We start from the raw sequence: 27437 nt of genomic DNA on the forward strand, positions 1-27437 counted from the left end.
CTATGAAAGACACCAATACTGGATAACTGCAGTTACAGGTAAGTGACGCATTTCTTATACTGCAGTGGTTGCTGCACCACCACAAGGGGGTGGACACGAAAATCCAGAGGTTGATGTCGATTTGTTACATCTCAGGTTTTGTAATAGTGAATTTCCCTTCTCATTGGGGCTAAAGAAAATATATTTTGGTTGTACTGCAGTGTGAGCGATATCCTACCAACATTTGTCTACAATAATTCCTTACTTCGTTTCACAAAATAAATACTTATTTACCTTCTGCAGTGCATTTGTAGTGGAGAGGCAACCCTGCATGCCGATGCATCCTGATCGTCCTCTGGTCATCAAAACTGGTGTACAATTCACTACAAAAGTCAGGTATGTGAAGGCTTTTTTACTTGTGAGGTGGAGGAAGTGAACCAAAATTAGAGATTCCCCATGACCGTGTAAGATCCCTCGAGGTGGAACTGTGAAATATACTTTTAGCCAGAATCAATTTACCAACCCATTTTTTAGCCCCTTATTAGATGGGGAAAATAACATCAGCAATTCCTAGAACAAAAATGTTTGGGTTGAAAAAACTGCATTGTTTGAAGGTTACTCACGACATAAGGCTGTTAGGCACCATTAAACAAATAAAGTACATATATATATATATGGTTGTAGGATTGGAACACAGCCCATCCGACATTTACTGGAAAATGATGTTTTGAAGAAAGCGATTATGTAGAATACAGAATAGAATTTGACTAATTGTGCTACAAGTAAAAACATAACTTGCTCACCAAGACTTTATAGTGAACAGTAACGTTTTTTTATGTTGACAGGTTGCTGGTCAAATTTCCAGAATTGAATTATCAACTTAAAATTAAAGTTTGCATTGATAAGTAAGTATGCAAGATAAATGACTATGTGTAGCCTAGTACTTTCTAGGTTTTAACATGCAATAAGTAATCAACACAAGACACACATATCAAGCTTTGACAATTTATTTCTCTTTCACTTTTTTATCTTCTTTTTCTAAATAGGGATTCTGGTGATGTGGCTGCACTACGAGGGTAAGGCCTGTTTTCAGACATCTATTTGTATTTAAACATTTAAACTGAAACATCAAAATGCTTCACTTTCGTCATAAACATACAAACAGCTTAAAGAACATGTAAAGCAGGGCTGACAAAATGGATATATATCAATATTATTATTGTAGCTGTGTTTTTTGTAACTGAATTAGAAGATCTCTCTCTAATGTCGAACTACTGCAGTGTGTTTTGATATTTTTGTAGCCCAGTAAATGATGCTAATCTGGTGTCCATGTCTTCCCCATTCTCCAAAGCCACCAGTTGTCTTGAAGCTGTTTGCTTTTCTTTGAGAATCTTTATGTAATGGCTCACAGTTCACTATTTTTACAGAATAGAGCACTGTGATATGGACTTCTCTCTGTTTTTAGAGGGTGGATTAATCACTAATTGTGTCAGTACCTTGTGGTCTGTGAATGATCTGTTTTTCTTTTGCCATCATCTTCCACAATGCACCGAATTTGAAGGTTTGCACTAACAGAGGCATGTGCATGCTAGATAAGTAGGTAGTATTGAGCAAATAAGAAAACCTGTGAGTAGAATAATAGTTGAGATTGTTTTGGAAAGGCAGTTTCTACAAGCCTAAAGAGTTTTAAAACCTCTGTGTGAACCTCTTGTATTAGGAAATGTAAGTTTTCCACCTTGGTATCTTATATGATATTTATTTACACTGATTAACTTTGCTTGCATGTGATATGATGGAACATATTTCATTATATAAATTGATCTTCCAATCTCAAAATGCCCTATTTCTTTATTTGCCCCACAGTTCATTTACCCTTCTATACATTTACAATCTATAGTTTGTCAAACTGTCAGGAATTGTTTCCCCCACTCAGTTTTGTGGGCTGCTGGTTGCCATGGGTTCGACGTGAGGTTTGTTTTCTACTCTTTCTGTAGAAAATTGTGTACATCATATGACTAGAGGTGATTTGAAAAAGTTCCGCAAGGTTTTTTAGATCTTGAGCCTCCGTTATATCCAGTCCAAAGAAAAACCGTGGTCATGACATTCCCAGTAGACATAGAGAAATACAATTGTGAAGACTCCACATCAAAGAAACCAAGATCCTCTTGTTTGCTGGCAAGATTCATGTCAAGGAACTCCACAGCAAGATATTTCATATCAAAGAAGGGTAGAGCCTTACTGTTAAAAGTCTAAGCGCTTTCCATATACAACACGTGGGACGCCTTTAAGGCGTTTTTTAGGGGGGTAAATTTGTGTAGCTCTCAATGTAGCTCTTAATAAACAACGCGGTCGTGAGAGAGAACAACTGGAGGGGGAACTCTTGAAAGGGCTCATAAAACGAATCTCACGAGACAGATGCAGCATAATTTGACGGCGGTCAGGGACAAGCTTCAGGTGCTCTACAACAATAGGGCGGAGTATACCCTACTGAAATTAAGGCACCTGTCCTATTCACAGGGCAACAAGGTTGGTAAACACCTCGCCAGGCAGTTGAGGGATAAGAGAGAGCAGGAATACATAGGGGGTATCCAAGGTCCTGCTGGGGATATTCTACATAGAGATGAAGATAAGGCTGAACTTTTCGGCGCCTTTTACCGAAACCTATATTGGGGGAAACTTTAGATAAAACCACGCAACAAGAGTACTTGCGGGCATTGCCCATGCCTCAGGTCTCAGCGGAGTGGAATGAGGAACTCTCAGCCCCAATCACCAGAGAGGAAGTGGTCTCTGCTATTAAAGCTTTAAAGCACCATAAAGCTCCTGGTACAGATGGCTATACAACTATATTTTACAAGACATTCGCCTTGGATATTAGCCCATACTTAGTACGGCTTTTTAACCAAATGGCCGACGAAGGCGAGACCTCCAGTACTATGGCAGAGGCCATGATCTCGGTCATACCCAAGCCTGGGAAGGACCCTAGCCGCTGTGCCTCCAATAGGCCCATTGCCCTTCTCAACCTCGATGCAAAGTTATACTCCTCCATCATCGCGAAACGGCTTAACGACCTTGTGCCGGCCCTCATTCATCCCAATCAGTCCGGGTTCATCAAGGGGCGCCCGACCCATGACAACACTCGGCGTATTGTACACTTGATTGAGAAGGCTAAAACATTTCGGATCCCGGCTGTGCTCGTGGGGCTTGATGCCGAAAAGGCATTTGACAGGGTTGACTGGGGGTTCTTGTTCCAGACTTTAACAGCATTTGGCTTTTCCTCAAAATTTCTAACCATGTAATGTATGTGTCTTGTAAAGCGCACTGCTGCCCTGAGGCGTCCTGGCGCTGTAGACCGCTGGGGAACCCGTCCTGGCTATCCCTGTGAGATGGTCCCTACTGGGTATCTCCAAGGTGAAACCAGGCATCCCCAGCGAATGTGGGGGGCCGTTGTAGAGATGAGGCAAGCTAATGCCCAGAGTTGCCAAGTGTGATCACTAGTTAGAGTAGGCACCGAGGCGAGAATTATCGAGTCCGCTGACCCTGGTCCACGACCCTGCCGCGTCGGGAATTGAACCCTGGTCCCGGGCCGTTCTCTGCTTCCGGGTCTGCTGCCTCTAACCAGTGAGCCACACCACTCCACCATGATTCGGGCTAACTATTTACTTCCTCGGTCCAGAGTCGCGGTGAATGGGGGCCAATCCTCCTTTTTAGGGCTCACCTGCGTTGCAGCACGAAGCGCGCTGCCGAGCCTTATTGTCGTTGTGAAGGCCTCCCAAGTGATACAGACGGGTGCACGAGCAGACACCGGTCTGTGAACGGGCGAGCCGCAGGGAACGCCAACGTGCACGCTCACGGCGTCACGCTCCTGCCCTCCAGCGTCTCTTCCGAGGCGTGCTCCAGGCCGACTTGTCTCAAACGCAGACGACTGGGGTTTCAGGTAAGTTAAGGGACCCTCAGATTGGGGTAGGGCTAACATCATTCACCTACTCCAGCCCAGCTTTAGTCACATGAGAGATTGCTCGTATGTTTCGGCAGTCTCTTAGATGTATTCAATTTTGACAGAGCGCGTAGTCCAGCTACTTTAATCTGCACTCTGGCCACGTGTAACCTGTGTCGCTATCTGTGCCCAATGTCTGCCCGCTCCACGAGTTATAGTAGCAGCCATCTCTAGCGCTACGGTGGGCGCTACAAAAGATCACCACTCTGGACTACGTATGTCCGACCATTGCTTTGCTGTTAGTTTGGTGTCATTCAAGTGCACTATATAAAGGAACCAAGTGCTACCGGTGGGACCTTCGTGTAGGCTTAGCTGCACGTTTAAGCACAGCCACTTGCACCATGCACTTTCTTGTACCATTAGGGACAATGCTGAAATGGATTACTGACACTGCTGCACACGTTTTGTAAGATGGCACTAATAGCACACAGCTTTTTTAAACAAGTTTTTATAAAAGTATCTTAACGTACGTTTATTTCTTGGTGGTGAAGTTGCCCTACTTCTAATTTTCAAACCGCTGTGTGCATAGTTCTTGTGAGAGTGGCCAATGTGGAGGAGTTATCTGTGAATCTTTTCAGCAGGAAATCTCACGGAGGTTCTTGCCATGACGCGCTCTTTCATATAGAGATGATTGCTAGGCTGCTCTCTTCTGCATATAGTACAGTTCCTCTACCAAAGTCCAATGTAAGGAAGCCTTCCGCTTACCGTTTACCTTTAAGTAAGCCTTCCGCTTGCCGTTTACCTTGGTTTATCTCCCCCTTGCACGCTTTTTCAGCTTGCTTTTAAATGTACTCTTGTCGTGTTAGCAGTATTTCACTGTTGTTGTCAGCAACCCTCCGACCCCCTTCCCTCTGCCCTCCTCTTCCCCCACATCCACCCTCGCTTGAGTTTCACTGCAGTCAGAATCCAGGCATGTTCCTTCTTTTCTCAGCATGCACAGGTCTCCCTGGTGTCGACCCTCTAACTTCCATGACGCGCCTCTTGAGTTCTTCATTGAAATACTAGCAAGCGCTAATTCACAAGACACCAATCACTAGGAGCACCTGACGTACTTCGGAAAAGGATGTGGTCTAACGGCTAGACTGCCGACTTTGGAGATGGGAACACAAGTTTCGAGAATCGGGGTCGACTACACATCCTGTGATTATGGGCAAATCACTTATTCTCCCTGTGCCTCCCAATAGCAAGCATTTGCAATGCAATAGGTCTCGCATTTTTGCGAGTTTGAGCTATTAACATTGCAAATGACAATGTCTTATTTGTGTTTTAAAAACGAAAACAAAAATAAAAGGCATTGTAATTTGCAATGTCAATAGCTCAAACTCGCGTAAATGCGAGACCTATTGCATTGCAAATGCTTGTTTAATCATTCCAGGGACACTAGGCAGGGTTGTCCCCTCCCGCCCTTGCTTTTTGCTCTGAGTATTGAGCCCCTGGCGCTGGCGATTAGGGCTAACCCTGATATACGAGGTCTGCCCTTCTCAGGAGAAACGCATACAATTTCCCTATTAGCGGACGATGTCCTTTTATCCCTCTCCGCTCCGGCCACTTCCCTCCCGCAGGTGCAGACGGAGCTTGATAGATTTGAGGCGGTAGCCGATTTTAAAGTCAATTTAGATAAGTCATACATACTTAACCTCATTCTCCCTCAGTCGGAAGTTTGTAGACTACAAGCAGTCACTCCTTTACCATGGGCTGCCTCCTCAATCCAATACCTCGGGGTACAGCTGACATCAACAGTGGAGAAATTATATTCGGCCAACTTCTAACCCCCCCCCCCCCCCCCCGCACTCACTCGGATTCAAGCTGAGCTTATAAAATGGAAGCCTGGATGGGTCGGATTCATGCGGTAAAGATGTCCCTTCTCCCTAAACTGTTGTATTTATTCCAGGCCCTTCCTATTGAACTTGATGGGAACTTTTTTAGCGCGTGAAGACCATGATCCTTCGCTTTATTTGGCAAGGGGGTTCGGGCACGTTTATCCTTTTCTATTTTGCGTCGGCCTCGCAAGGAGGGAGGGTTGGGTCTTCCGGATATCCTCCTAGATTATAAAGCGGCACCGCTGCACGTGTTAGTGGAATGGACACAACTGAAATCTGAAAAGCATTGGCAGGACATGGACCGCAGTGTGTCAGGGAGGACCATTTGGGACCTAGTTTGGAGACCCAAGTGTGACAGACCCATGAATGCCTACATTAGTACCCCCACTAACACTACTCTTCTAGTATGGGACTCCTTGACAAGAGATGATAGATGGACGACCTTTCCCCTCCCCATTCACACCGCTTCACTTCAATCCAGCTTTCCCTCCAGCGTTACATGAGGGCCCATTTAATGCTTGGAGAGAGGGAGGCTGTCTAGCTTTAACACAACTTTTCTATAATTTCGATCCACTCTCGTTTGATAATTGAACGGTACCATCATACACAATTGCTCCACAGGGCGCTTAACCCTCAAGTATGAGCGGCGACTACCTGGCCCCTCACGAAATTTGAGGTTTTTCTGACTAGGACTTCCACGATGAAGGGATTAATCTCATTTCTATATGACTTCCTTCTAAGCACGGCACTCACACCCCGGCCTAGGTACATGAACAGGTGGGAGGAGACTCTTCAGAGGATATTTCAGATGCGGAGTGGTCTCATTTGTGGTCAGATATCTCAAGATTTAATCACTCCATGGAACTCAGGGAGGCCCACATTAAGACCATGACGGACTGGTACTTACACCCTTCCAAGCTCCCCCAGATTTTCCCCAATGCCTCGGATAGATCTTGGAGAGGTTGTGGGTTTCTAGGGGACTTCCAGCATATTTGGTGGGACTGCCCCATTATTCGACCCTTTTGGGAAGAGATTTTAGCCCAAGTTAAGGAGATGCTGGGTTATCCCATTCCTACATCCATGGGTGGTATCCTTTTGGGCCTACGAGATCCGTCCCTAGAACATCAGACTAAAGCGGACAAAAAGATCATGTGGCTCAGTATTGGAGTGGCCAAGATAACCCTGGCGGCTGCGTGGAAAAGGAAGGAAGCACCGGCCAGTTCCATTTGGCACTCCCGTTTATGGAAACTATTGATCCTAGAGCGCATGTCTGAGATTTTTAGAGATGACTTTAAGAATTTTGAGTTCCGAGGGTGTCCCCTGGTTTCCTTCCTCTCAAGTAGCCTCCCTTCATCGGTTTGCCCGTCCAGTATTAGGGGTCTTAATCTTTTTCAGCTCTGAAGACACATGATTGTGGGAGGTTGTTCTCCATGCTTACACTGTGCCGCCACCACGGGGGGGGGGGGGGGGGGGGGGAGATGGGTAGGGTAGAGTTTTTTGTTTTTTCTTGTTCTGCCCATTCTTGTGGGTTACACTCAGTAGGGGAACTTTTAGTTCTGAACCGTTGATTATGGCGGATGGAGGCTTCTGAATGGGAGGCACAGAAATTGGCAATTGACGGCAAGAGTCTGAAGGGCATGTGTTATTAGGCCCTGTTCTCTATGCGGGGATGACTGCATTGTGAGCTCCATTAAATATTAGAAGCTGTAACCTTTACTGGGCCGCTGTGTGTGCTGGGGGTCATAACTATTTTAGACCTCTTTGTACGCCACAGTCTCTGACATTTTAGTTTAGCCTTGGGAAACTCTCCCCTGCGAGGGATGCTGTGCCGGAATGTTGCATTTTTCCTGTTAAAATTAATAAACATATTTTTGACACCAAAAAAATGCACAAACCCTTTTTTTTAAAAAAAGTCTAAGCGCTTGCAGTTGAATGGACATACAACATTAAGACTGATAGAAATGCCTTTGACAAAAATGCCATAGAGAAAACTGCCATAGAGCTGATCATCACCTTCTCAGTGGCCCACTGGAAAATAGCCTTCACTTTATCCCTCCCACGAAGGACAGCAGAAAAGGATAGTAGATGGAGAGACCTCTCTAACCACTGGTGTCTCAAGCCTTAGCAAGGGAAGCCTTCCTGCTAGGCTCAAAAGATGGTTTTCAAAAGAAGTATTAAGCAAGTCTACTGGAGCTCAAGGCAGCTCACCCCACCCTGAAATCATTTTGGCAAGTAATTAGTTAACGATCAACTCCTTGATGATGGACTACCCGAAAAAATGTGAGGAGCAAGATCGAGTGTCCTCTTAAGGCAGCTTGTGTGCTTGGCTCTTTGGAAGGATCAGTTACAGGAGTCTACTTGCATAGCTTTAGAAAGTTAATGTTCTTGACCAGCTTTGCCCTTGCTGGGGAAGCCAGAGATGGATCTTTTCACAAGTGGTGAAAATGCTAAATTCCAGAAGTTCATCTTTGGTGCAAGATAGCAAAATCCATGGCGAAAAGGCATTATTTCATTGAACTGATCAAGGACATAAGTTAAAGTGTTTCCACCAGTCACCTATGATGCCAAAGTCTGAACAAGTAAAAAGAAGCAACTGCTCAGGTAATTGATGTGCAGATCAGATTAGACCCATCCAGTGCAGAAGGCAGAAAACTACCACACAAATGAGTCACTTATATTAGTGTATTGTTTTGGGAAAATTCCTCTAGTGTAGATATTTTAACCTGCCACAAGACTCCATGAACATTTCAAAAAAAGCTACACATTCTATCAGATCATCAAACTTTGCAGAGGCTGTGCATTTATTATTTGGAGAAGTCCATTGGGCCTCAGGCTGTTCAAGTAAGGAATTGTACTGCAATGTCTACAATATTTGGTAAAATATAAATTGCAATTCTCTTTGTTAAAGTGCGTTTGGAGGCTATCTCCGCTCATCAATCAATCAATCAATCAGCATTTTTGTAAAGTGCTGCTATTCACCCATGGCGGTATCCAAGTGCTTGGTTGCTGGGCTGAGTCGAACAACCAGGTCTTGAGTTCTTCCTGCAGTCTGCCAGGGAGGGCAATGTCCGGAGGTGGAGGGTTAGGCTGTGCCAGGACTTGGTGGCGAGGTAGGAGAAGCAACAGCCTCCAGTGTGACTTCGGCTGATGTGTGGTGTCTGTGTGAGGGCCCGGGAGGAGGAGTGAAGGTGTATGGAGTGTTGATGGAAGTTGATGCTGTGGTTGATGTATACCGGACCTTGGTTGTAGAGGGCTTTGTAGGGGTGTCAGCATCTAAAATTGGTAACTTTTGTGGACGAGTAGCCAGTGGGAATTCCTGAGGCAGGGTGATGTGGGTCCATTTGGGTAGTTTTAGGATGAGTCTGGCTGCTGAGTTCTGTTTTGTCTGGAATCTTCTTATGAGTTGGGTGGTGGTTCCTGCATACAGTGTGTTGCCATATTCCATTAGGCTGGTGACTAAGGCCTGGGGGACGGTTTTCCTAGTGTCAATGGGGTGCCACTTGAAGATTCTTCAGGGCATGCAAGTGTGGAAGCAGTCGGAGGAGACTGGATTAATCTCTTGTTTAATGGTGAGTTTCCTGACCAAGATGATGCCGAGGTTGTGGTTGTGGTCTGTTGGTGTAGCGATGTGTCCGGGTTCTGTTGGCCACTGGGTTTAATTCTATGGGGAGGTGTTGTTCCCAAAGATCAGCACTTTGGTCTTGTGGGTGTTGAGCTTCAGGCAGTTGGTCTTCGTCCAGTTGGTGACATTCTTCGTGCAGTTGTGTAAGTTGTGGTGGGGGGGTCTGCTAAGAGCGAGAGGATGAGCTGGGTGTCCTCGGAGTAGAAGACTATGTTGCGATGGTGGGTTCTTACGATGTCGTCCAGCGTTGTCTTGTAGGTGTTGAAGAGGGTGGAGCTGAGGGATGAACCTTGAGAGACGCTGCAGATGGTACTCTTTGGTGCCGAGGTGAAGGGTGGTAGGCGGATTTTCTGTGTTCATCCTGTGAACGAAGATGCAATCCATTTGGGCGCGTCTCTCTGGATTTCGATGTGGTGCATTCTCTTTATAAGTGTGTGGTGGGAAATGGTGTCGGACGCTGTAGAGAGGTAAAAAAAAATCAGGGCAGCTGAATATCCCTTGCCACAGAGGGTGCGCATGTTGTCCGTGGTTATGATCAAGGTGGATTCAATACTGTGGATGGCGCGGAAGCCAGATTGAGATCGGTCAAGCAGGTTGTTTTTCTCCAGGTGTTCGGTGAGCTGACAGCTGACAGTTGATGGTCTTTTCGAGGACTTTTGCGGAGAATAGGAGCAGTGAGATGGGGCGGTAGTTCTGGGGGTCGGCGGAGGGTTTCTTGAGTAGAGGAAATAATCAGCATTCTTCCAAGATGTCATCAATCCCAGTGATCAAAGATTTTGTGGAAAAGTCAAAAGGCCTCCTCTTCCTTTACGGTTTAATGTTGTCCTTTCAAAGCTTGTTGATCAACGTTTTACTCCAGTATTGGAACTTTCATAGATTCCCATAGTTGTGCAAGGGAGTCTCCACTGAGCGCTGCTCAGATTTCTCTTTAACTTCTGTGTTTCAACTGTTACTCTTCAAATTCCATTTTTCAGGATGTCTGGAAAGGAGAAGAAGGCTTTATTCAAATCCTGTGCCACCTGTTCAAAAAAGAAGCTTTATGTGGAGGACAAACATAAAGATTCTATTTATTGTTTGTACCCTGACCACAAGGCTACTGACTGCAAGATCTGTCGAACCTTCCCTTCAAAGACCTTGAGAGACCGTGAGGGACATCAACTCATCTGGCTGCAAAAGTTAAAGTCAAGGAAAGACTGTGATGATGCCTCCTCTGCAACATCTTCGATCTCAAAAACTGGGTAGGTCATAACCTTTAACTTCTTCTGACCCCCTGCCAAGGCCTTACAAAAGATCTCTGATAGGTCTGACAGGTGTAGTCCCATCAAATCTCCTCACCGATGTGTAAAGGAGAGGGAAGGACTGGTTTTTGAGGGGCAATCTGTTAAGAAAATGAGCCATTGGCCTTCAGTTTCACCTCCACCCTCTGAGAAACTAAAAACTGTTCGAAAAACCAGTTTCCGTCCCTTCTGAGTGGATAACTAGCAAGAAAATCCGTCCGTCGACGACGACAACATCATGTCCGTCAACGACAGCATCAAAAATTCAACCGGCGTCAACGGGCTTGTCGACGAGACTTCATCGTCTCCATGCCTTGTCGACGACGGCTTCATCAACGCTGCAACCTGAGGTTCCTGTTACTATGTCGTCGACGCTTATGATGACTACCTCTACGTCAACCAGGAGGATGACGATGATGTTGGCGACGACGGCTTCCAGCGTGGTACTGACAACGGTCTCTACGACGATCCTGTCTATGATGCCTTTTCCTCGTTGGCGGTTCAATCTTCGTCGACGGTGACTCCGTTGACGACATGGTCGATGATACAAAAAGTGGCAATTTCGATAAAAAGATGCCAGATTACCCCGGAAATGACATCTCCTTGGAGAGTGACACCACTGCCTCCGGTGCTTCTTTTGGGCTGGAATTTTCAGAGGAGGATGACGGTCCTTATGGGGATGCAAATAGCCCATCCCAGTTGCGTGTTAAATACGGACTCAGACTCTGTGGACTATTATATGGAGCAACAGCAATATCTTACGCAATCCAGGTCTCAGGAACAGTCGCACTCATTGCTGACCGGAATGTTTTCTTTATGATTTCAAAGAACCTTATAAAAGGTCTGTCCGTTCTATCCCAATTGTGGGCCATGTCTGGGATGAGTGGTCAAAAGTTATAAAGTCTCAAGCAACTATCATGCCTGTTCTTCCTCGACTGGAAAAAAGTAAAAAGCCCCAGAGGATAGCCCCGCTTGTCTGGTCAGCCAGCCGAAACTGGACTCTGTAATTTCGCAAGCGGCCCAAAGAAAGTCGAAGAATCCATTGGCGCCCCTTACCACACCGCAGGATAAGGAAGGTAGACGACTCGATAATGTTGGGAAGAGGTTCTCTTTTATGTCCAGCCTCCTGGTCAGGGCTGCTAATGCCTTGGCGATTCTTGGAAGATATGATCACCAGATGTGGTGCGACCTATCCCCGTATTTAGAGAAAATACCCGACGACTCGAAGGCTAACGCTTAGAAAATTTTAGAGGAGGGGGAACGTTCCTCTTCGGAAATTATTGATTGTGCAATGGACAATGCTACTACAGCTTTCGGCTCTCTGGCAGGAGCGGCAGTCCTAAGACGGAAAGGCTGGCTTTGGGCCACCTGGTTTCGCCCAGAGGTTCAAAATAAAATCCTGAATCTGCCGTTCGATGGGGAGATGCTTTTTGGAAAGCACGTGGACGATGCGCTGCAGGATATAAAAAAGGACACGAGACTGCCAAGTCCCTTGGAACTTTGCAATACCGCAAAGTGCCTTTCCGTGGAGCGAGAGGAAGGAGTTTTTCTTCATACAGGGGTGGATACCAGCAGCAGCGCTATTCCTCCTATTCCCAGCCATCTCAGTCTTACAGGCCCCAGTATTCTCAACGTCAGGGCCAGTCATCGTCTTTCTCTCGCCATTCTTCTAGAGGACGACATGGGGCGCCAGGGGAGAGATTCCTCTAAGCTCCAATAGCGGCTTCACAGCTCTGTCTACTGTTCCTTCGCCCCCTGTAACACCATTGGGGGGGCAGTATATCACAATTCCTTACACAACTGGCGACTCATAACATCAGATCGATGGGTCCTCAATATCATCCGGTTTGACCATACACTGAAGTTTCAACACCATCCACCCTCCAGAGCTTCTTGCACCACCGAATCCAAACATCTGCACCTTCTACGTCTAGAAGCTCACCAACTACTTCTCAAAGGAGCAATAGAGCCAGTACCTTTGTCTCAACGAAGCAAAGGATCCTATTCCCGGTTATTTCTTGTTCGCAAGACCGTAGAAAAATGGCGCCCAATTTTAGACCTGAGGGAGCTCAACACCTACCTCATAAAACTCTTGTTTCGGATGGTATCACTAAAGGACATTTTGCGGCTCCTCAATCTTGGGGATTACATGGCCACCCTGGATCTCAAAGACGCATACTTCCATGTTCCCATCCATCCTGCCCACATCTTTTCTCAGAAAAAAAACGCTACAAGTTTTTCCTTATCTGGACGACTGGTTGGTGAAAGCACCTTCTTCTCAGGCAGCATCAGAAGCAGTCGAAAGCTGCATTCAACTCTTCAGTCATCTGGCATTTCAACTCAACAAGGAAAAGTTGGTCCTCTGTCCTTTTAGGTCGGCCAAGTTTCAGGGGGCAACTCTAGACACAGCTTGTTGCAAGGCTTTTCCATCAGAGGAAAGACGGCAAAAATTGATCTCCACCCGTCGATTGCAAACAAGACGGTCTCTGTCTGTTCGTCTTTACAAATCTCTTCTAGGATCAATCTCATCTTGCATTCCCTTAATTCCGCATCGCAGGCTTCGAATAAGCCCGCTCCAAGAGCAATTAGACTTGCGCCAATCAGAAGGCTTTTTCGACGACAAAGTAGTCATCACTCCTCTTATGAAAGAGGCGGGCAGCTGGCGGATGGTCAGAGACAATATCTCACAGGGTCTCACTTTCACATTCACTCCAGCCCCTCTGATACTTACCACAGACGCCTCTCTAGAAGGCTGGGGGGGCAGTCTCGCAGAACCTTCAAGTGAGCGGCCGTTGGCGGCCCAAGCAACACCTTCTCCACATCAACCTACTGGAGCTCAAAGCGTTTCGTCTAGCTTTACAGGCTTTCCTTCCGAGAATCCGAAATTCCACCGTCCTAGTCCGTACAGGCAACACGACGGCCATGCATTATGTGAACAAGCAGGGTGTCACAAGGTCTCGTCTGCTGTCCAAGGAAGCCCAGGAGATTTGGGAGTGAATTATCCATCACCAAATTTCGCTTTCGGCGGAACATCTTCCGGGTGCTCTCAACACGACCCCGGATACGCGGAGTCGTCTCAAATCTGTGAGTAACCAGTGGGAATTAGACCAGCGCACTCTGGAGAGAGTTTTCAATCTTTGGGGCACTCCGTCCATAGACCTGTTTGCCACTCCAGAGAACAGGAAATGCCGGTTCTATGCAAGCAGGGAACATCATTAGGGATCATTTTGAAATGTGCTTTCAAGGGCCTGGTCAGGCGCCTTTGTTTACGCCTTTCCTTCAATTCCCCTAATTCCAAGACTGCTCAGGAAGCTCAAAGCAGAACCCTGCAGAATGATTCTAGTGGCACCGGCGTGGCCCCTCCAGTTTTGGTTTACGGAACTTCTCCTGATCATCCAAGGTTTATCCAATTCACCTGCGTCCAATTCCCACTCTATTGACAATGTCCCAGGGCCAAGTGGTACATCAGGACCCGAGCTCGCTTCAGTTGACAGCGTGGCTACTGAGCACAGAGAATTTCAGAGCTTGAATATACCTCAAGAATGCAGAGAGGTGCTAGCTCAGGCCCGCGCACCAAGTACGAATAAGACCTATTGTTCGAAATGGAAACGTTTCTGCCTGTGGTGCTGCCAAGAGAACATTTCTCTTTTCTCTTCTGCTCCTCTTCAAATCTTGCCATACATTTTGACTCTGGCCAAATCAGGGCTCGCCCATTCTTCTATCAAAGTGCAGCTATCTCTAGATTCAGACGAACATCTTCTGGCACTTCCCTTTGGTCTGCAAGAATTGTGAAGCGGTTTTTAAAATGACTTTTTAGGGTTTTTCATCCAGTTAGACCTCCGCCACCCATGTGGTAGCTCAACTTGGTCCCTGCTCAACTCATGAGACCTCCTTTTGAGCCAATTCATAGAGTTTACCTTAAATTTCTCTCATTGAAGGTGGCACTCCATTTCGCTTTAACATCAGTCAGGAGGGTTGGAGAACTTCAGGCTCTCACTATTGAGGATCCATTCTTACAGTTTAAAAAAAGACACTCTCATCCTGAGGACAAATTCAAAATTCATCCCTAAAGTCCCTTCGGACTTTCATTTGAATGAACCAATCATTCTGAAATCTTTTTTCTCTTCATTCTTTGGATGATCAAAGATGTTTAAAATTTTATCTCCAACGCACCAAGGACTTCAGGAGATCTACTCAACTCTTTGTCGCTTTCAGTGCACCTCGCAAAGGGTTTCCCCTTTCGAAGCAAGGAGTTGCGCGATGGATTGCCAGCGCGATCCACTACTGTCACCAAGCGGCTGGTAAGCCCCTAGAAGGACGGGTCCGGGCTCACTCGACAAGATTGGTTTAATCTTCTACTGCTCTTATCACTGGAGTGCCAATCCAAGACATTTGCAGGGCAGCTACATGGAGAGGTGCCCATACTTTCATGAGACATTACTGCTTGGACTCTTCCACACGGAGTGATGCTTCAGTGGGACAGGCAGTTCGGAGGAATCTCTTCCAGTGAGCGGTGAGCTTTTCTTTTTAACCCGCCTTCCTGTTATTGGTTCGCACAGTTTGTATCGGATGATGTTTAATGACTGATGTTTTTGGTAACTTATATTTCTTATGATGATAAAGACACAAGGTTATTCTATGGTTTATTACACAAAATGTGCGTTTTGTCTTAACTGCTAGCTACTCTGATACAAGCTATGGGAATCTATGAAAGTTCCAATACTGGAGTAAGAAAGCAAGTTACTTACCTGTAACGTTGGTTCTACATTATTGGTAACTTTCATAGATTCCCATGCGCCCACTCTCCTCCCCTGGGAAAGCTCAGCTTTAAGCATATTCTGTTATACTGTTCCACAACGGCTACGAAAATCTGAGGCTCTGAGGCTGTCTCAGGAAGTGAGGCTATTCTGATTGGTTGTTGCATTATTTTGGTCTTTTACAAAGAGGTTGATATACTACAAAATGAGATGAGGCCTTTCTTTCTCTTTTGTACCTACTGCTATGGTATATATATTTTTTATTTACCGGGACTCCCATTCCGACGACGGGGAATGATACAACCTATGGGAATCTATGAAAGTTACCAATACTGGAGAACCAAAGTTACAGGTAAGTAACTTGTTTTCTTATAGCATACATAAAGCCAGAGTACTTCTTTCTTGCATGCAGGGTTAGTTAAGATCGGGCATTTCGGAATTTTAGAGTAACATTGATTTAAGAACCCATGGACCTTTCTCCTTCGAGATGATATTGACTTTTCATGTAAATCAGTGCCTGCCTTCCTAGTCCCAAATAATTCCTCTTTTTTCAGAAAAGTCTTTTAACTTGGATTTGAAAAAGCTTCCGCAAACAAAACAAAGTATCATAATGAGCTTAAGCAATTGATTGCTCATTATGATCCTATCCATGCAGACTACTGATATTTAAGCAGTTTGTATTATCCTGTTTAAAAACCTGCTGCCAAATAGCTTGCATCCTAGGACCTGCTCCTCTGGAGTAAAAGCAGATTGACAATCATACTTGAATCAGATACATGATGGCAAGTCACCTGTCTGCAAGTCCCTACTTCCTGCACTCCAGAGCCGTTTCTCAGGTGGGCAAATGCGTTTTGGTTAGTTTGCTTTTTGTCCACCTTCGTGGGATGTCACAGCTATGGATCCACATGGTCTGTTCAATGTAATATGCTAATTGTTTAATGTTCCAAAATAGGCTAGGCTTAAAGGCGTGGTGAGTTATTTCCTCATTCAAAACAGTGCTGCTTCTCTGAACATTTTTTAAAAGCACCAGTAGAGTCCTAGGCTTCAGCAGCTTCTTTTATGTCAGTTAGACCTCAGCGCAGATCATATTTCCACGAATCTTGTCTTGGGATCCATGACCTCTTATAAATCCTATTGGACCCATGTTCAGCTCCATATCGGGTTTGTGAGCCCTGGCTCGTGTTCTACACACCCACTCAGACTAGTCAGCCCTTGTTGGTCCTCCTGTGTGGTATGTGACCTGATTCTGGGTCGGGAACACTGCAAGAGTTTCAACCAGGCCCCCCAAGTTGTGTGTTTTTTAAAACGCAAAAAAAAGACAGCTGTTCTGCACTTGGCTGCACGAGGGGTATGCACAGCTGTTGGGGCACAAGGCCTTGTCCTGCAGCCAACCCTTGCTTTATAAGGGCTAAGGCCATGCGGAATGGTAAGTAAACTGCAACATGATACGGAGGCATTATCATTCAATAACCCCAATGGCATATATCCACCCAATCACCAGTGTAGCATACTTTCAACCTAAGTTCATAGGACGCTATAGTTAGGTTTAGCTAAATGTATGTTTACTTTAAAAAACCTCTGAAATTCACTTAAAAACACACAGTTAAATATTATGAAATAGAAAAGAAAACCACCTGCCATCAAACCCATAATTCACACACCAAATGCTCGTGACTCAGTATTTATAGCAAAATATTTTGGTGGCTATTTCTAACCACAGACTTCTTTCCTTTTGAAAATTCTTCGTGTTTTTTTACTTCCTGCGTGCTAATGAATGGTGCTGTGTGGCTCCAAGGTGGCTTCATGCCATCTTGGATGCAAGGGAGTTGAGCCACATATAAGCACCATCCCTACCCGCCGATGGAGATCCGGGGGCTCGCTCCCACCTTTTTTTTGTTTTCCCACCACTCATAAATTTAACACAGACAGTGTGCCAGGAAAGATGTCTCCTCTGAAAACAACCAAATTCAAATGGTGCCATGAAGACAGGAAACAGGTGCCATGTTCACATGGTACTTTGGCTCCAGGGTTGACTCAAAGTTGTGCATCCACAAATACCTGAAGGCAATCGGAGCATGTGGCAAAGCTTTCCATTGATGAGCATAGGAAGAGGTTGTGATCAAAACAGAGGCCCTACTCCCACTTTAAGTCACCGGGCCGTTCTCGATCACAATCACAAGATTGGTCACCTATGAAGTTTATGCACCTAGTCTTCCTTAAGTCGGAAGTCGAAAACATGCCATAAGTATAAGAAGACAAGCTACCAGTCATAATTTGTGGAGAAGTTGCAAGGATGTCACTGGAAGGGTCTGGCGTCTTTTGCGTCTAAGCCACTCCAACATTTCCTAGGTTACAAATAGCAACCTTCAAGGTGACCACGCTGCAAATTTTCTAGGCACTGCTGGCTCCTTCTGTCAAGCACATAGGTACCCCTATTTGGGCTTCTTGCGGCGTGCCCTCCCCTGACATTGACTGCCACGAATGGTATCTCCTTCCCGGAATGGCACAGGAGATCTTCCAGCAGTAGGGCATTCCTTAACAGATCAATTTGCCACTGTCAAGAACACACAGTGTTAAAGCCTCAGGTCACTGGAGTTTCCTACAAAAAGGTCTTAGGGAGGCAAAATGGGACAAAGAACTTCTGTATGAGTTCCAGTTGTGGAGAAGTGTGGCTCAGGGGTTAGAGGCGGCAGACCCGGAATCTGAGATCGGCCCTGGACCAGGGTTCAATTCCCCGCCTCGGCGGGTCTTGGGCTCAAAAATTCCACGGACTCGATAATTCTCTCTCCGGTGCCTTCTCAACTCACGGGTTCACACTCTGTGACTCTGGGCAATAGCTTGCTTAATCTCCACAACGGCCCCTCGCGGCGGGATGCCTGGCTTTCACCTTGTGGATACCCTGCCGGGGTTATCTCACAGGGGAATACCAGGACGGGTTCCCTAAGCAAGCGCCGGGAAACCCTTTGTGGGTAGCTGTGCGCTATATAAGCTCAAATACATTTACATTTACATTCCTGTCACTGCCTCGAGTTCTGAGGAATGTTAGGACAGGCCTGCTCATGTCATCTTAATAGCCATGGACTGGGCTATGAGAATCAAGCCACCCCTACAGGAGTGCCTTCAGTCTCAGCAAAACAGGAGGAACCTACACTTGAATCAATACAACCTGCACCTCCATGCGTGGAGATTGAATAATGACTTGAATGTTTTGACTTGCCTTCTGTGCAGTAGATGCCATCCTTTCTGCCAGACGCCTGTTAATGAAATACCTGTAGGCCAGAAACTGGAAATGGCGTCAGGAAACTGGAAAAGATTTGTGGCATGGTGTGGGGGCCCGTCACCTCAACACTTGCAGGCCAAACTATCAGATGTATTGTTCATTTTGTCATGGGGCGGTCTGGCCTTTCAATGGGCTTGGTAAACGTAAAACGTTTTCAGATTTTCTGTGTTTGCCTGACAAATGCTCTTTAAATAACTAATTGTGATGCGTTTTCTCAATTTCCGGATGCCTGTGTTTCCTCCAAAGCCATTAGTCCTGCCTCACAGCATCCTAAATGTAGTCCTAACATTCCTTATGTGACCGTTTCTTGCTAGAGCCTAGGTATAGTTGCTCACTAGAGCATCCATTGATCAAGACTCTTTCTTATTGCTATCTCTTCTAGGTGTGTGCACTACTAATGCTCTTTGTGCAACCTCTCTACACCACTTTCTTCTTGGACAACTTGATGGTGAGTGCTGAGGGTGCTTTGCTGCCAAAGATGGTTTCACCATTCCATGTTAGTCAGCCAATCACCGTGGCAAACTTTTTTGCTCTGCCACAACCCCAAAAGAGAAGGAGAAGCTTCATCCATTTGATCTTAAATTGAGTTAGGAGTTCCTTCGACCGTACGAAGGATGAAAGTGGGAATGATCAGGTCTTTTTGGGGTTCACTAGGACCAAGAAAGGCAAGATAGTGCAAAACAGGACTCTGTTGTGGCAAATAGCCCTCTGCATTCAAATCTGGTATGCATTGCTAAGAAGGAGCATTGATGACCGGCAGGCTCATTTCACAAGGACTATGGCTGCTATAGTGGCATTGAAAAGTGGGGTTTCCAGTTCTGGACATCTGCCAGGCTGCGTCATGGGCACCAGTGCACATGTTCACGAAACCTTACTGCTATACCTGCCAGTTCAGAAGAAAGGGCCATTGTGTCCTTCTGGTCTTGCAAGATTTAGTAATTTGAGCCCACTTCTCTGAGCCTTCACGTTTAAGAGGTAGTGCTGTGGTATCAATTCTAAAGTTGAGGAATCTGCATTTTGAAGAACAAATTCCAAAGTGTGCGGCTTTCTGGTGGTTACTCTTAACAGCAGATATCTCAGTACATCTTCCATCCTCGCCCCGACAACCTTCTGGAACAAGCCCAGGAGGAACAGGTCACAATCTCTGAACCAGATGACTCTGACATCGAAGACGCAGTCACCCCAGCTCAGCGGATAGTGAGTACAGAGACCGCTGCCCTGCCTAAGCCCATACCAAAGGCTCCGGTAACACCTTCGCCACATGGCCCAGGTCCACACTGGTTGAACATTTCAAATGCCCGCTCTCTGGCCCGGCTATGAAAATCAAAGGCAAGCCTTCTGGCTCTGGCTCGAGCCAACCACACTCCTGTCCAGAGAAAACACCTCCGGCACCGAAGTCCAAGCCCTCCGATACACAACACCCTCCATTGGCACCAGAAAATCCTATGGCGCCAAATACAGTTAAAGGATAAACCCTCTGGGTCGAAGCAAAAAGATGAAACGACGACACCGAAAACCTCGGAGCTGAACCAATCCAAGGTTACACCTTTGACTCCTAAACAACCAAAACAAAAAACTCCGGAGCACAAACAACCTTCGCTGAAGTCTTCGGAGTGGGAAAATTCTTCCAAACCAGACACTGTCCCTATACCTAAACAGTCTAGGACTCCTCATAGGGAAAAATCTTTGGCACCGAAAACACCAGATCTGAAGAGCTTTTTGTACCGGATCCAAACCAGAAAACACTTTATATTCATCCAAAGACTGGTCATATCCTTTCCGCACAACCTAAAAAGAGGAAATGGACCATTTGCAAAACTCACCAGTTCCTGAAAAAAAATGGACATGGGCACTAACACTTCTCCACCCCCTACACCTTCTCCTCCACCTATTGACCCCAGTCTAATGATCTCTCCAGAACAGACTTTTCCACGTTCAAAACCAGAGGATAGTGATGATGGAGACGGGACGGACAAGGGGATGATAATATAGTCCCACAACAAGATAATGATGATCTCTCACAGGAGCCAGATCCATGGACAGACTATAATACATAACCTGACTTAACAGACCCAAATCTTTATCCCTCTAAGCCTTCCCCACCAGACAATAATGTAGGTTTTGCCCAATTAATCAATAGGTCCACAACATATCATGGAGTAAATTTCCATTCAGACCCTGTAGAGGAGTATTTTCTCTTAGAAACCTTTGCTCCGCCACAAAAAACCACACACGTCCTACCAATGTTAAAAGGTCTAATCACACATGCACCAGAAGTGTTTAAAGACCCTGTTTAGACTAGGGTTCTTAACCCAAGGATAGACAGCAAATACAAAGCAGCAACCAGTGACCCCATATACATTAAGGGTCAGCTTCCTTTAGATTCCCTGGTGGGTAAGACAAATTATCCAGTATGGTTACAGCCTGGAACTCACATCCAGTCCCCAACACATTCCTCCCAATCACCGTCCAATGTCCGCTGAAGATTTGACTTGCCTCAAACAGGAAATTCTCTCTCTACTGCTCAAAAATGCAATAGAACCAGTCCCTTTACCCCAACAGGGCACAGGGGTTTATTCACTCTACTTTCTGATTCCAAAAACGGACGGCTCTCAGGCCAAAATTAGACCTTAGACCCCTAAACTTCTACATCCAATCAGACCACTTCCACATGGTTACTCTCCAACTGGTGCTCCACCTACATCAACAAGGCGACTTTCTCTCCACTATGGATCTGACAACGCCTACTTTCATATTTCTTTTCACCCCTATCACAGAAAGTATCTCAGGTTCATGGTGGACGGACAACAGTATCAGTTCAATGTCCTTCCATTCGGAGTAACCACGGCACCCAGAGTCTTCACCAAATGCTTCGCAGTGGTAGCAGCTCACTTAAAAAGGCAACACATCCATGTGTTCCTACAGCACACACAAAACTATCCATCTACTTCACAACTTAGGTTTCACTTTAAACCTCGACAAGTCTCACCTTTAACCATCCAACATACAATAGTATCTAGGGGCTACTCTAGGCACCTCGAAAGCTCTAGCATACCCCAATCCAGGCAGAATTCACTCCATGCATGCTCTAATATTACAATTTCGGCCTCAGCACTCGTTGCCAGCTCTAGTGTTTATGCAGTTAATCGGGATGATGGCTTCTTGCATGTGCATCGTCCCTTATGCAAGACTCCAGATGCGTCCCTTGCAGGAATGCTTAGCATATCAGTGGAACCAGGCTCACGGTCAGCTGACATATCTGGTGTTGGTGGACGGCCGCACACATCGCTCTCTGCAGTGGTGGAATGCACAAACCTTTCCAAAGGACGGCCGTTCCTCGACCCGGTTCCACAGATAGTACTAACAGCTGATTCGTTGCTCACCGGCTGGGGAGCTCATTTACAAGGTTAAACTGTCCAGGGTTTATGGACCCCTCTACAGAAACAACTCCACGTAAATCACCTGGAGTTGCTAGCAATCTTTTTTTTTTTCACAACCATTTTTATTGAGCAAAGCATGCAATAAAATTGTGGCACCCCACAATTCGGAGATCACCACCAACAGTTAGGACACAGTTCGTAAGACATGCAGTAATGGTCAATTAGGTACCGAAAATAGGCTCAAGTATGAATAAACCCACAACCCACCCTACCCCGTCAACCCCCAGAACTCCCCATTACCCAGGACCACCCCCTCTTCCCCCCCTCCCCACGCACGTGTACAAATAGCAGCAAGTAAAGGTTTAGGTGTAGTGTGACGGGTGTGCCACAGAATCGGGCCAGCAACGTTAGCACAGTCATATGTCCTTTTCTCGTTCCGCTGGGGGATCCAGCGATAGTCCTCTGTAGTCGGCCCACCGCTTCCTGATTTTGTAGTGTTTGCAGGGGCAGCCCCTTGCCTCAAAGATCGGCTTCTCGAGTCCCATATAGTAGTCCAACCCTGCCTTCCACGCAGACAAGGGGGGGGCCCTCACTCCCTTCCATGCCCGGGCCAGATCCCGTTTGGCAACCACAAGCCCCAAGAGCAGCAGGTGACGTTTATAGATGTTCCCACCAATGCCCTCGCTAGCAATCTTTTTAGCACTAAAGTATTTCCAACTTTTGCTACTAGGCAAAGCTGCCCTGATACGTACAGACAACATGACAGAAATGTATTACATTCAAAAGCAGGGGGGACACACACTCTCTCCAACTTTCACACCTAGCGCAAACTATATGGAGGTGGGCTGTTCCTCAAAAATATACCTCCTCGCTGAACATCTGCCGGAACTGCACAATCAGATCACGGATCTGCTCAGTCGACAAACACAACATATCCAAGGAAGGGAACTTCATTCTCAAGTTCTTCTTCCATTCTTTCAAATGTGGGGACACCCGTACACTGATCTGTTCGCCACACATCACAACCCAAAATGCCCAAACCTTGCCTCCAGGTATCCACATCCATTGTCCAGAGGCAATGCGCTATGGATGAACTGGTCAGAAAAATTTGCTTACGCCTTTCCCCCTCTCCCGCTCATTCCACTAGTGGTTCGGAAACTCAAACAGCATTCCCTCACAATGATCTAAGTTGCTTCAACATGGGCCCGGCAACCATGGTTCACAACCCTTTGGAACTATCAGTAGTTCTGCATCAAAACCTTCGCCTCTCACCCAAGCGTCTTACACAGAACCATGGAGAGATAAGACATCCAGATCCCAATCAACTCAATCTTGCGATCTGGCTCCTGAGGTCCTATAGTTTGGCTACCTCAATCTCCCACCAGATTGTATGAATGTCATCAAAGAGGCTAGACGTCCTACCACAAGATCATGCTATGCAGAAAAGTGGAAGCGATTTGTTGCTTATTGTACAAATAACAAAATCAACCCACTAGATGCTTCCACTCAAAACATTGTCTGTTATCTCTTGCATCTACAACATTGTAATTTGGCATATACTCCTATACAACTACATCTAGCTGAAATAGCCGCTTACCTCCAAAACAGACAACACTTGTCTTTATTTCGAGTTCCTGCTATCAAAATGTTTATGGAAGGATTTAAAAAAATAATTCCCCCTAGAGTTCCACCTTCCCCAGCCTGAAACCTCAATATTGTCCTTACCAGGCTCATGGGTTTCTCATTTCAACCTCTACACAAATAGTTCCTCACTTGGAAGGTAGCCTTCCTGGTAGCTATCACATCCCTCAGAAGGGTTAGTGAACTCCAGGACTTAACCATACAAGAACCATTTTTGCAAATGCATCATGGTAAAGTGGTTCTTAGACCTAACCCAAAATTTCTGCCAAAGGTAGTTTCTGCCATCCACCTTAAACAGTCTGTTGAACTCCCATTTTTTTCCCTCAACCAGACTCCGTGGCAGAACGTGCTCTTGTCACACTAGACGTCAAAAGGGCGTTACTATACTTCATAGAAAGAACTAAACCTTTAAGAAAGACTAAACAACTCTTTGTATCTTTCTCCCCACCTCACAAGGGCAATCCCATTTCGAAAACAGGATTTGCAAGATGGATTGTATGTGCATCCAAATATGCTATCTCAAAGCTAAAAGCATGCTAACCATTCCCCCTAGAGCTCATTTCACACAAAAACTAGGGACTTCTATGGCTTTCTTAGGGAACAGTCCCCTAGATGACCTCTGCAAAGCAGCAACTTGGTCAACACCACACACTTTCACTAAACACTATTGTGTAGGTGTGCAAGCAAAGCAACAAGCGAGTGTGATCCAGGCTGTACTGAGAACACTTTTTCAGATCATTGCAACGGTTACAGGTTGCCACAGATAAGGAGGAAAACTGCTATATAGTCTATGCTAAAGTATACAACCTACAGCTCATATGCTTCGAACAGAAAATGCTACTTACCAGTATGCATCTGTTCTTGGCATAAAGAGCTGTAGTGTTGTATATGCTCGCCCACCTCCCCGGATACCTTTATCCTTTGCAGTATTATCTTACTTAGATACATTACACATGGATAGCCTTTTATACTTTCCTACTAACTCCATCATTACCCCTCATGACGAAAAACAATCTGGGGACGGAGTCGATGCCCATGCACACTGTCACCATAAGGAAGAGTCACCTATCTTATGACTAACAAAGACTTCTTCAACAAAAATAAACTGCAAACATCCAAGCCCAACACCAGATGGCGATCTATGCCAAAGTATACAACTCTACAGCTCTACATGCCATGAACAGATGCATTTTCCCTATATTTTCTTGTTGACTGGTTCAGAGCTGTTAAGTGAAGTTTTCTGTGCTGAATAACTTGGTTTAAAAGTAACTTTTTCACGATGAAAGAAGCTCAATACATTTACCTACTTTTGTTTGAGATTTATTACATACCATCTTGTTCTTAGAGCAGGGAAGCTGGGCAGAAATCGGGAGACAATATGTAACTCGTCATCTCAATGTCCATATCTGATGCAAATCCTCTACTCTTGTTTAGAGTAGTGTTTGCTTTAGTGACCCTGACTGGATGAACACGGTAATAAGCTACATTAGATTGGGAAATAATTTTACAGTCTCAGTTGGTAGAACTGGGTTTTCGCATTTTTCACAGAATTTATCTCGTTGCTGGTTTACCTTATGCTTTGCAGTAAAAGTCAGAATTTACATTTAAAAAATCGCAAGAGTCTAATGCTGGGCTTATGAAGTTCCATTTAGATGTGATTTTTGCAGAGTGGTAATTGATGAGACGGGGGAGGGGATTTGTGGTTTGACCAGTGATTGTGATGATCTTTAGATTGCAACATCTTGTCTGCTATCTTTTCATCTTGGTTTCACACATTAATGTTTCATCCCTTTTGTGATCATGAAGTAGATCTGTTTCATAGTTGTCATCTTTGTGTGATGGTTGCAGAGAGTGTGGTCTGTTTTCATACTATTTCAGGAAATTCAAATAACACCTGGTAGCGATTGTTCTGTTGTTGAAAAAATGCCACTGTTGAAGCTTAGTTTCTCAATAGGAACCGATGTACAAACTATGAAACTGGTATGTATTGCAGAAATGTGCTCTTTTGTAAGCAGTTCCCTCAATATATTCTGATATTTCCTCTGAAACATACAGGTCTAGAAAGTTTAACATTCTGGGAACAAATACGAAGGTTATGAACATGGAAGAGTCCAACAATGGCAGTCTGTCTGCAGAATTCAAACATCTGGTAGGTATTTAGAGCAAGGCGCCCAGAGGTCTGTTGAGCTCCTGTAATGAGCAGGGGACCCTTTAGTTTGCGCTTGTTGCAGTGCATTCTTGTTAGCTCGCCAGGTTTCCTTCTGGCTTGTAAGGACACAAGTCTACCATAAACCATTTCAGATTTCTCCGAAGCATAGTTGTTTCCAGTTTATACTGAAAAGTTCTATATAATTTTTGTTTAATGAGCTCTAAACTTCTGGTGTTATTGCTTCAACTTGCTCGTTTTTACTGCATGCTTATTTTGACCTCCTTGATAGTTTGTTCACAATTCATTTTTGCTGGAATTGGCTCCACACAGTGCGCTTCACATGCAGCTAGGCGACGTTTGCAGTTGGTATGTCTCCCCTCTGTCTGACCATTTTTTGTTGGCGTCTGTGCGCGTCGTAGCTCTTGTATGTTACCTACAACTAAATCATTTGATCTATGGTGTTTATAATATTATTTTGAAATTTGCTTGCCTGTTAAATCCGTTATATGCTTCTGTATTAGTTTTGCGGATATATCACATTTGCTACTTTTCATGCTTTTTACCGACTAATAGTTATTTGGTGGGCCACATGTTCATTGTTCTTAATTTTTGGCTACTATTTGGTCATAACTTGACCTCTAGTCCTTATTGCATTTTGTGGTATTTTGCCTCTTTGTGTCTGAACCTTTCACTGAGGTGCCATTACTTCCTTTTCGGTTACAAATGCCCTGCTGTTTTATGTCCTCTTTTGGGTCTCAAGACGGATTGTTTTCTTCTTTTTTTTTTTATAGACCTTGCGAGAGCAGAGATGTGGCAATGGAGGCAGAGCCAACTGTGATGTAAGTCCGTGTGGGTTTAGAGTTGTATTATACTGGTTAACACAGATATCTTTTATCATTCACAGTCTTTAACTGTTAAGAATAATCAAATGTAATTTCAATTGGCAAGCTAGACTCATTTAGAAAATCTCAAAACATGCATGCTGTTGTTGCACTGATAGATGGAATCATGTGCCTCAATGGATGCAGAATTAAAAATCCAAGTTATGCGATGGAGAAACTGCTTACTCTTCCTTGCAATTTACTATTTCCCCTGCACAGGAAGTGAAAACCTAGAAGGAAAGGAAGTGTCGGGCCTAATGCGTGGTCGGAGAGTGTTCGGGGATGGGGCGAGGGGTAGGGTACTGTGTGTGTGTACTTTGTGTGTTCTAAGTGAGTGTTGGGAAGGGGAAGGGTTCTCCCTCTCCTGCAAAAAAATATGCAAATTAAACTGAGCAAGCACTGAAGACTGTCCTTTGCAAAAACTGCAAAGGGTCATTTCCCTTGATGCAGAGTTTGGGCTAACTCCCTGGTAAGAACAAGGTGCGGTCCTCGTGGCACTGAATTATAGCCAGAGACATGATCTTGGCACACTGCAAATGGGTACGTTTCAGAGGACTATTAAGTGCTTAATATGCCCCGAGTTTTCTTGTGAATTTGTCACTTGCTGCCGAATGCCTGGTTTTCCAAATACAAAGGCTACTTAGTTTTGAATGTACC

The 27437-nt window shown here is 45.3% G+C and overlaps 1 protein-coding gene across 7 annotated transcripts in view; it reads left to right on the plus strand.

Annotated features, from left to right (window-relative positions):
- Positions 1–27437, plus strand: part of STAT3 (signal transducer and activator of transcription 3) — a 378615-nt gene that overhangs the window by 201853 nt on the left and 149325 nt on the right. For all 7 annotated transcript variants that reach the window (XM_086924116.1, XM_086924122.1, XM_086924118.1 and 4 more), the window contains 5 exons: positions 283–375; positions 825–884; positions 1026–1055; positions 25806–25899; positions 26691–26738. In XM_086924116.1, the coding sequence (XP_086780242.1) occupies positions 283–375; positions 825–884; positions 1026–1055; positions 25806–25899; positions 26691–26738 (325 nt within the window). The remainder of the gene's footprint in view (positions 1–282; positions 376–824; positions 885–1025; positions 1056–25805; positions 25900–26690; positions 26739–27437) is intronic.

This window comes from Lissotriton vulgaris, chromosome 5, assembly GCF_964263255.1.
Source record: "Lissotriton vulgaris chromosome 5, aLisVul1.2, whole genome shotgun sequence".
NCBI lineage: Eukaryota > Metazoa > Chordata > Amphibia > Caudata > Salamandridae > Lissotriton > Lissotriton vulgaris.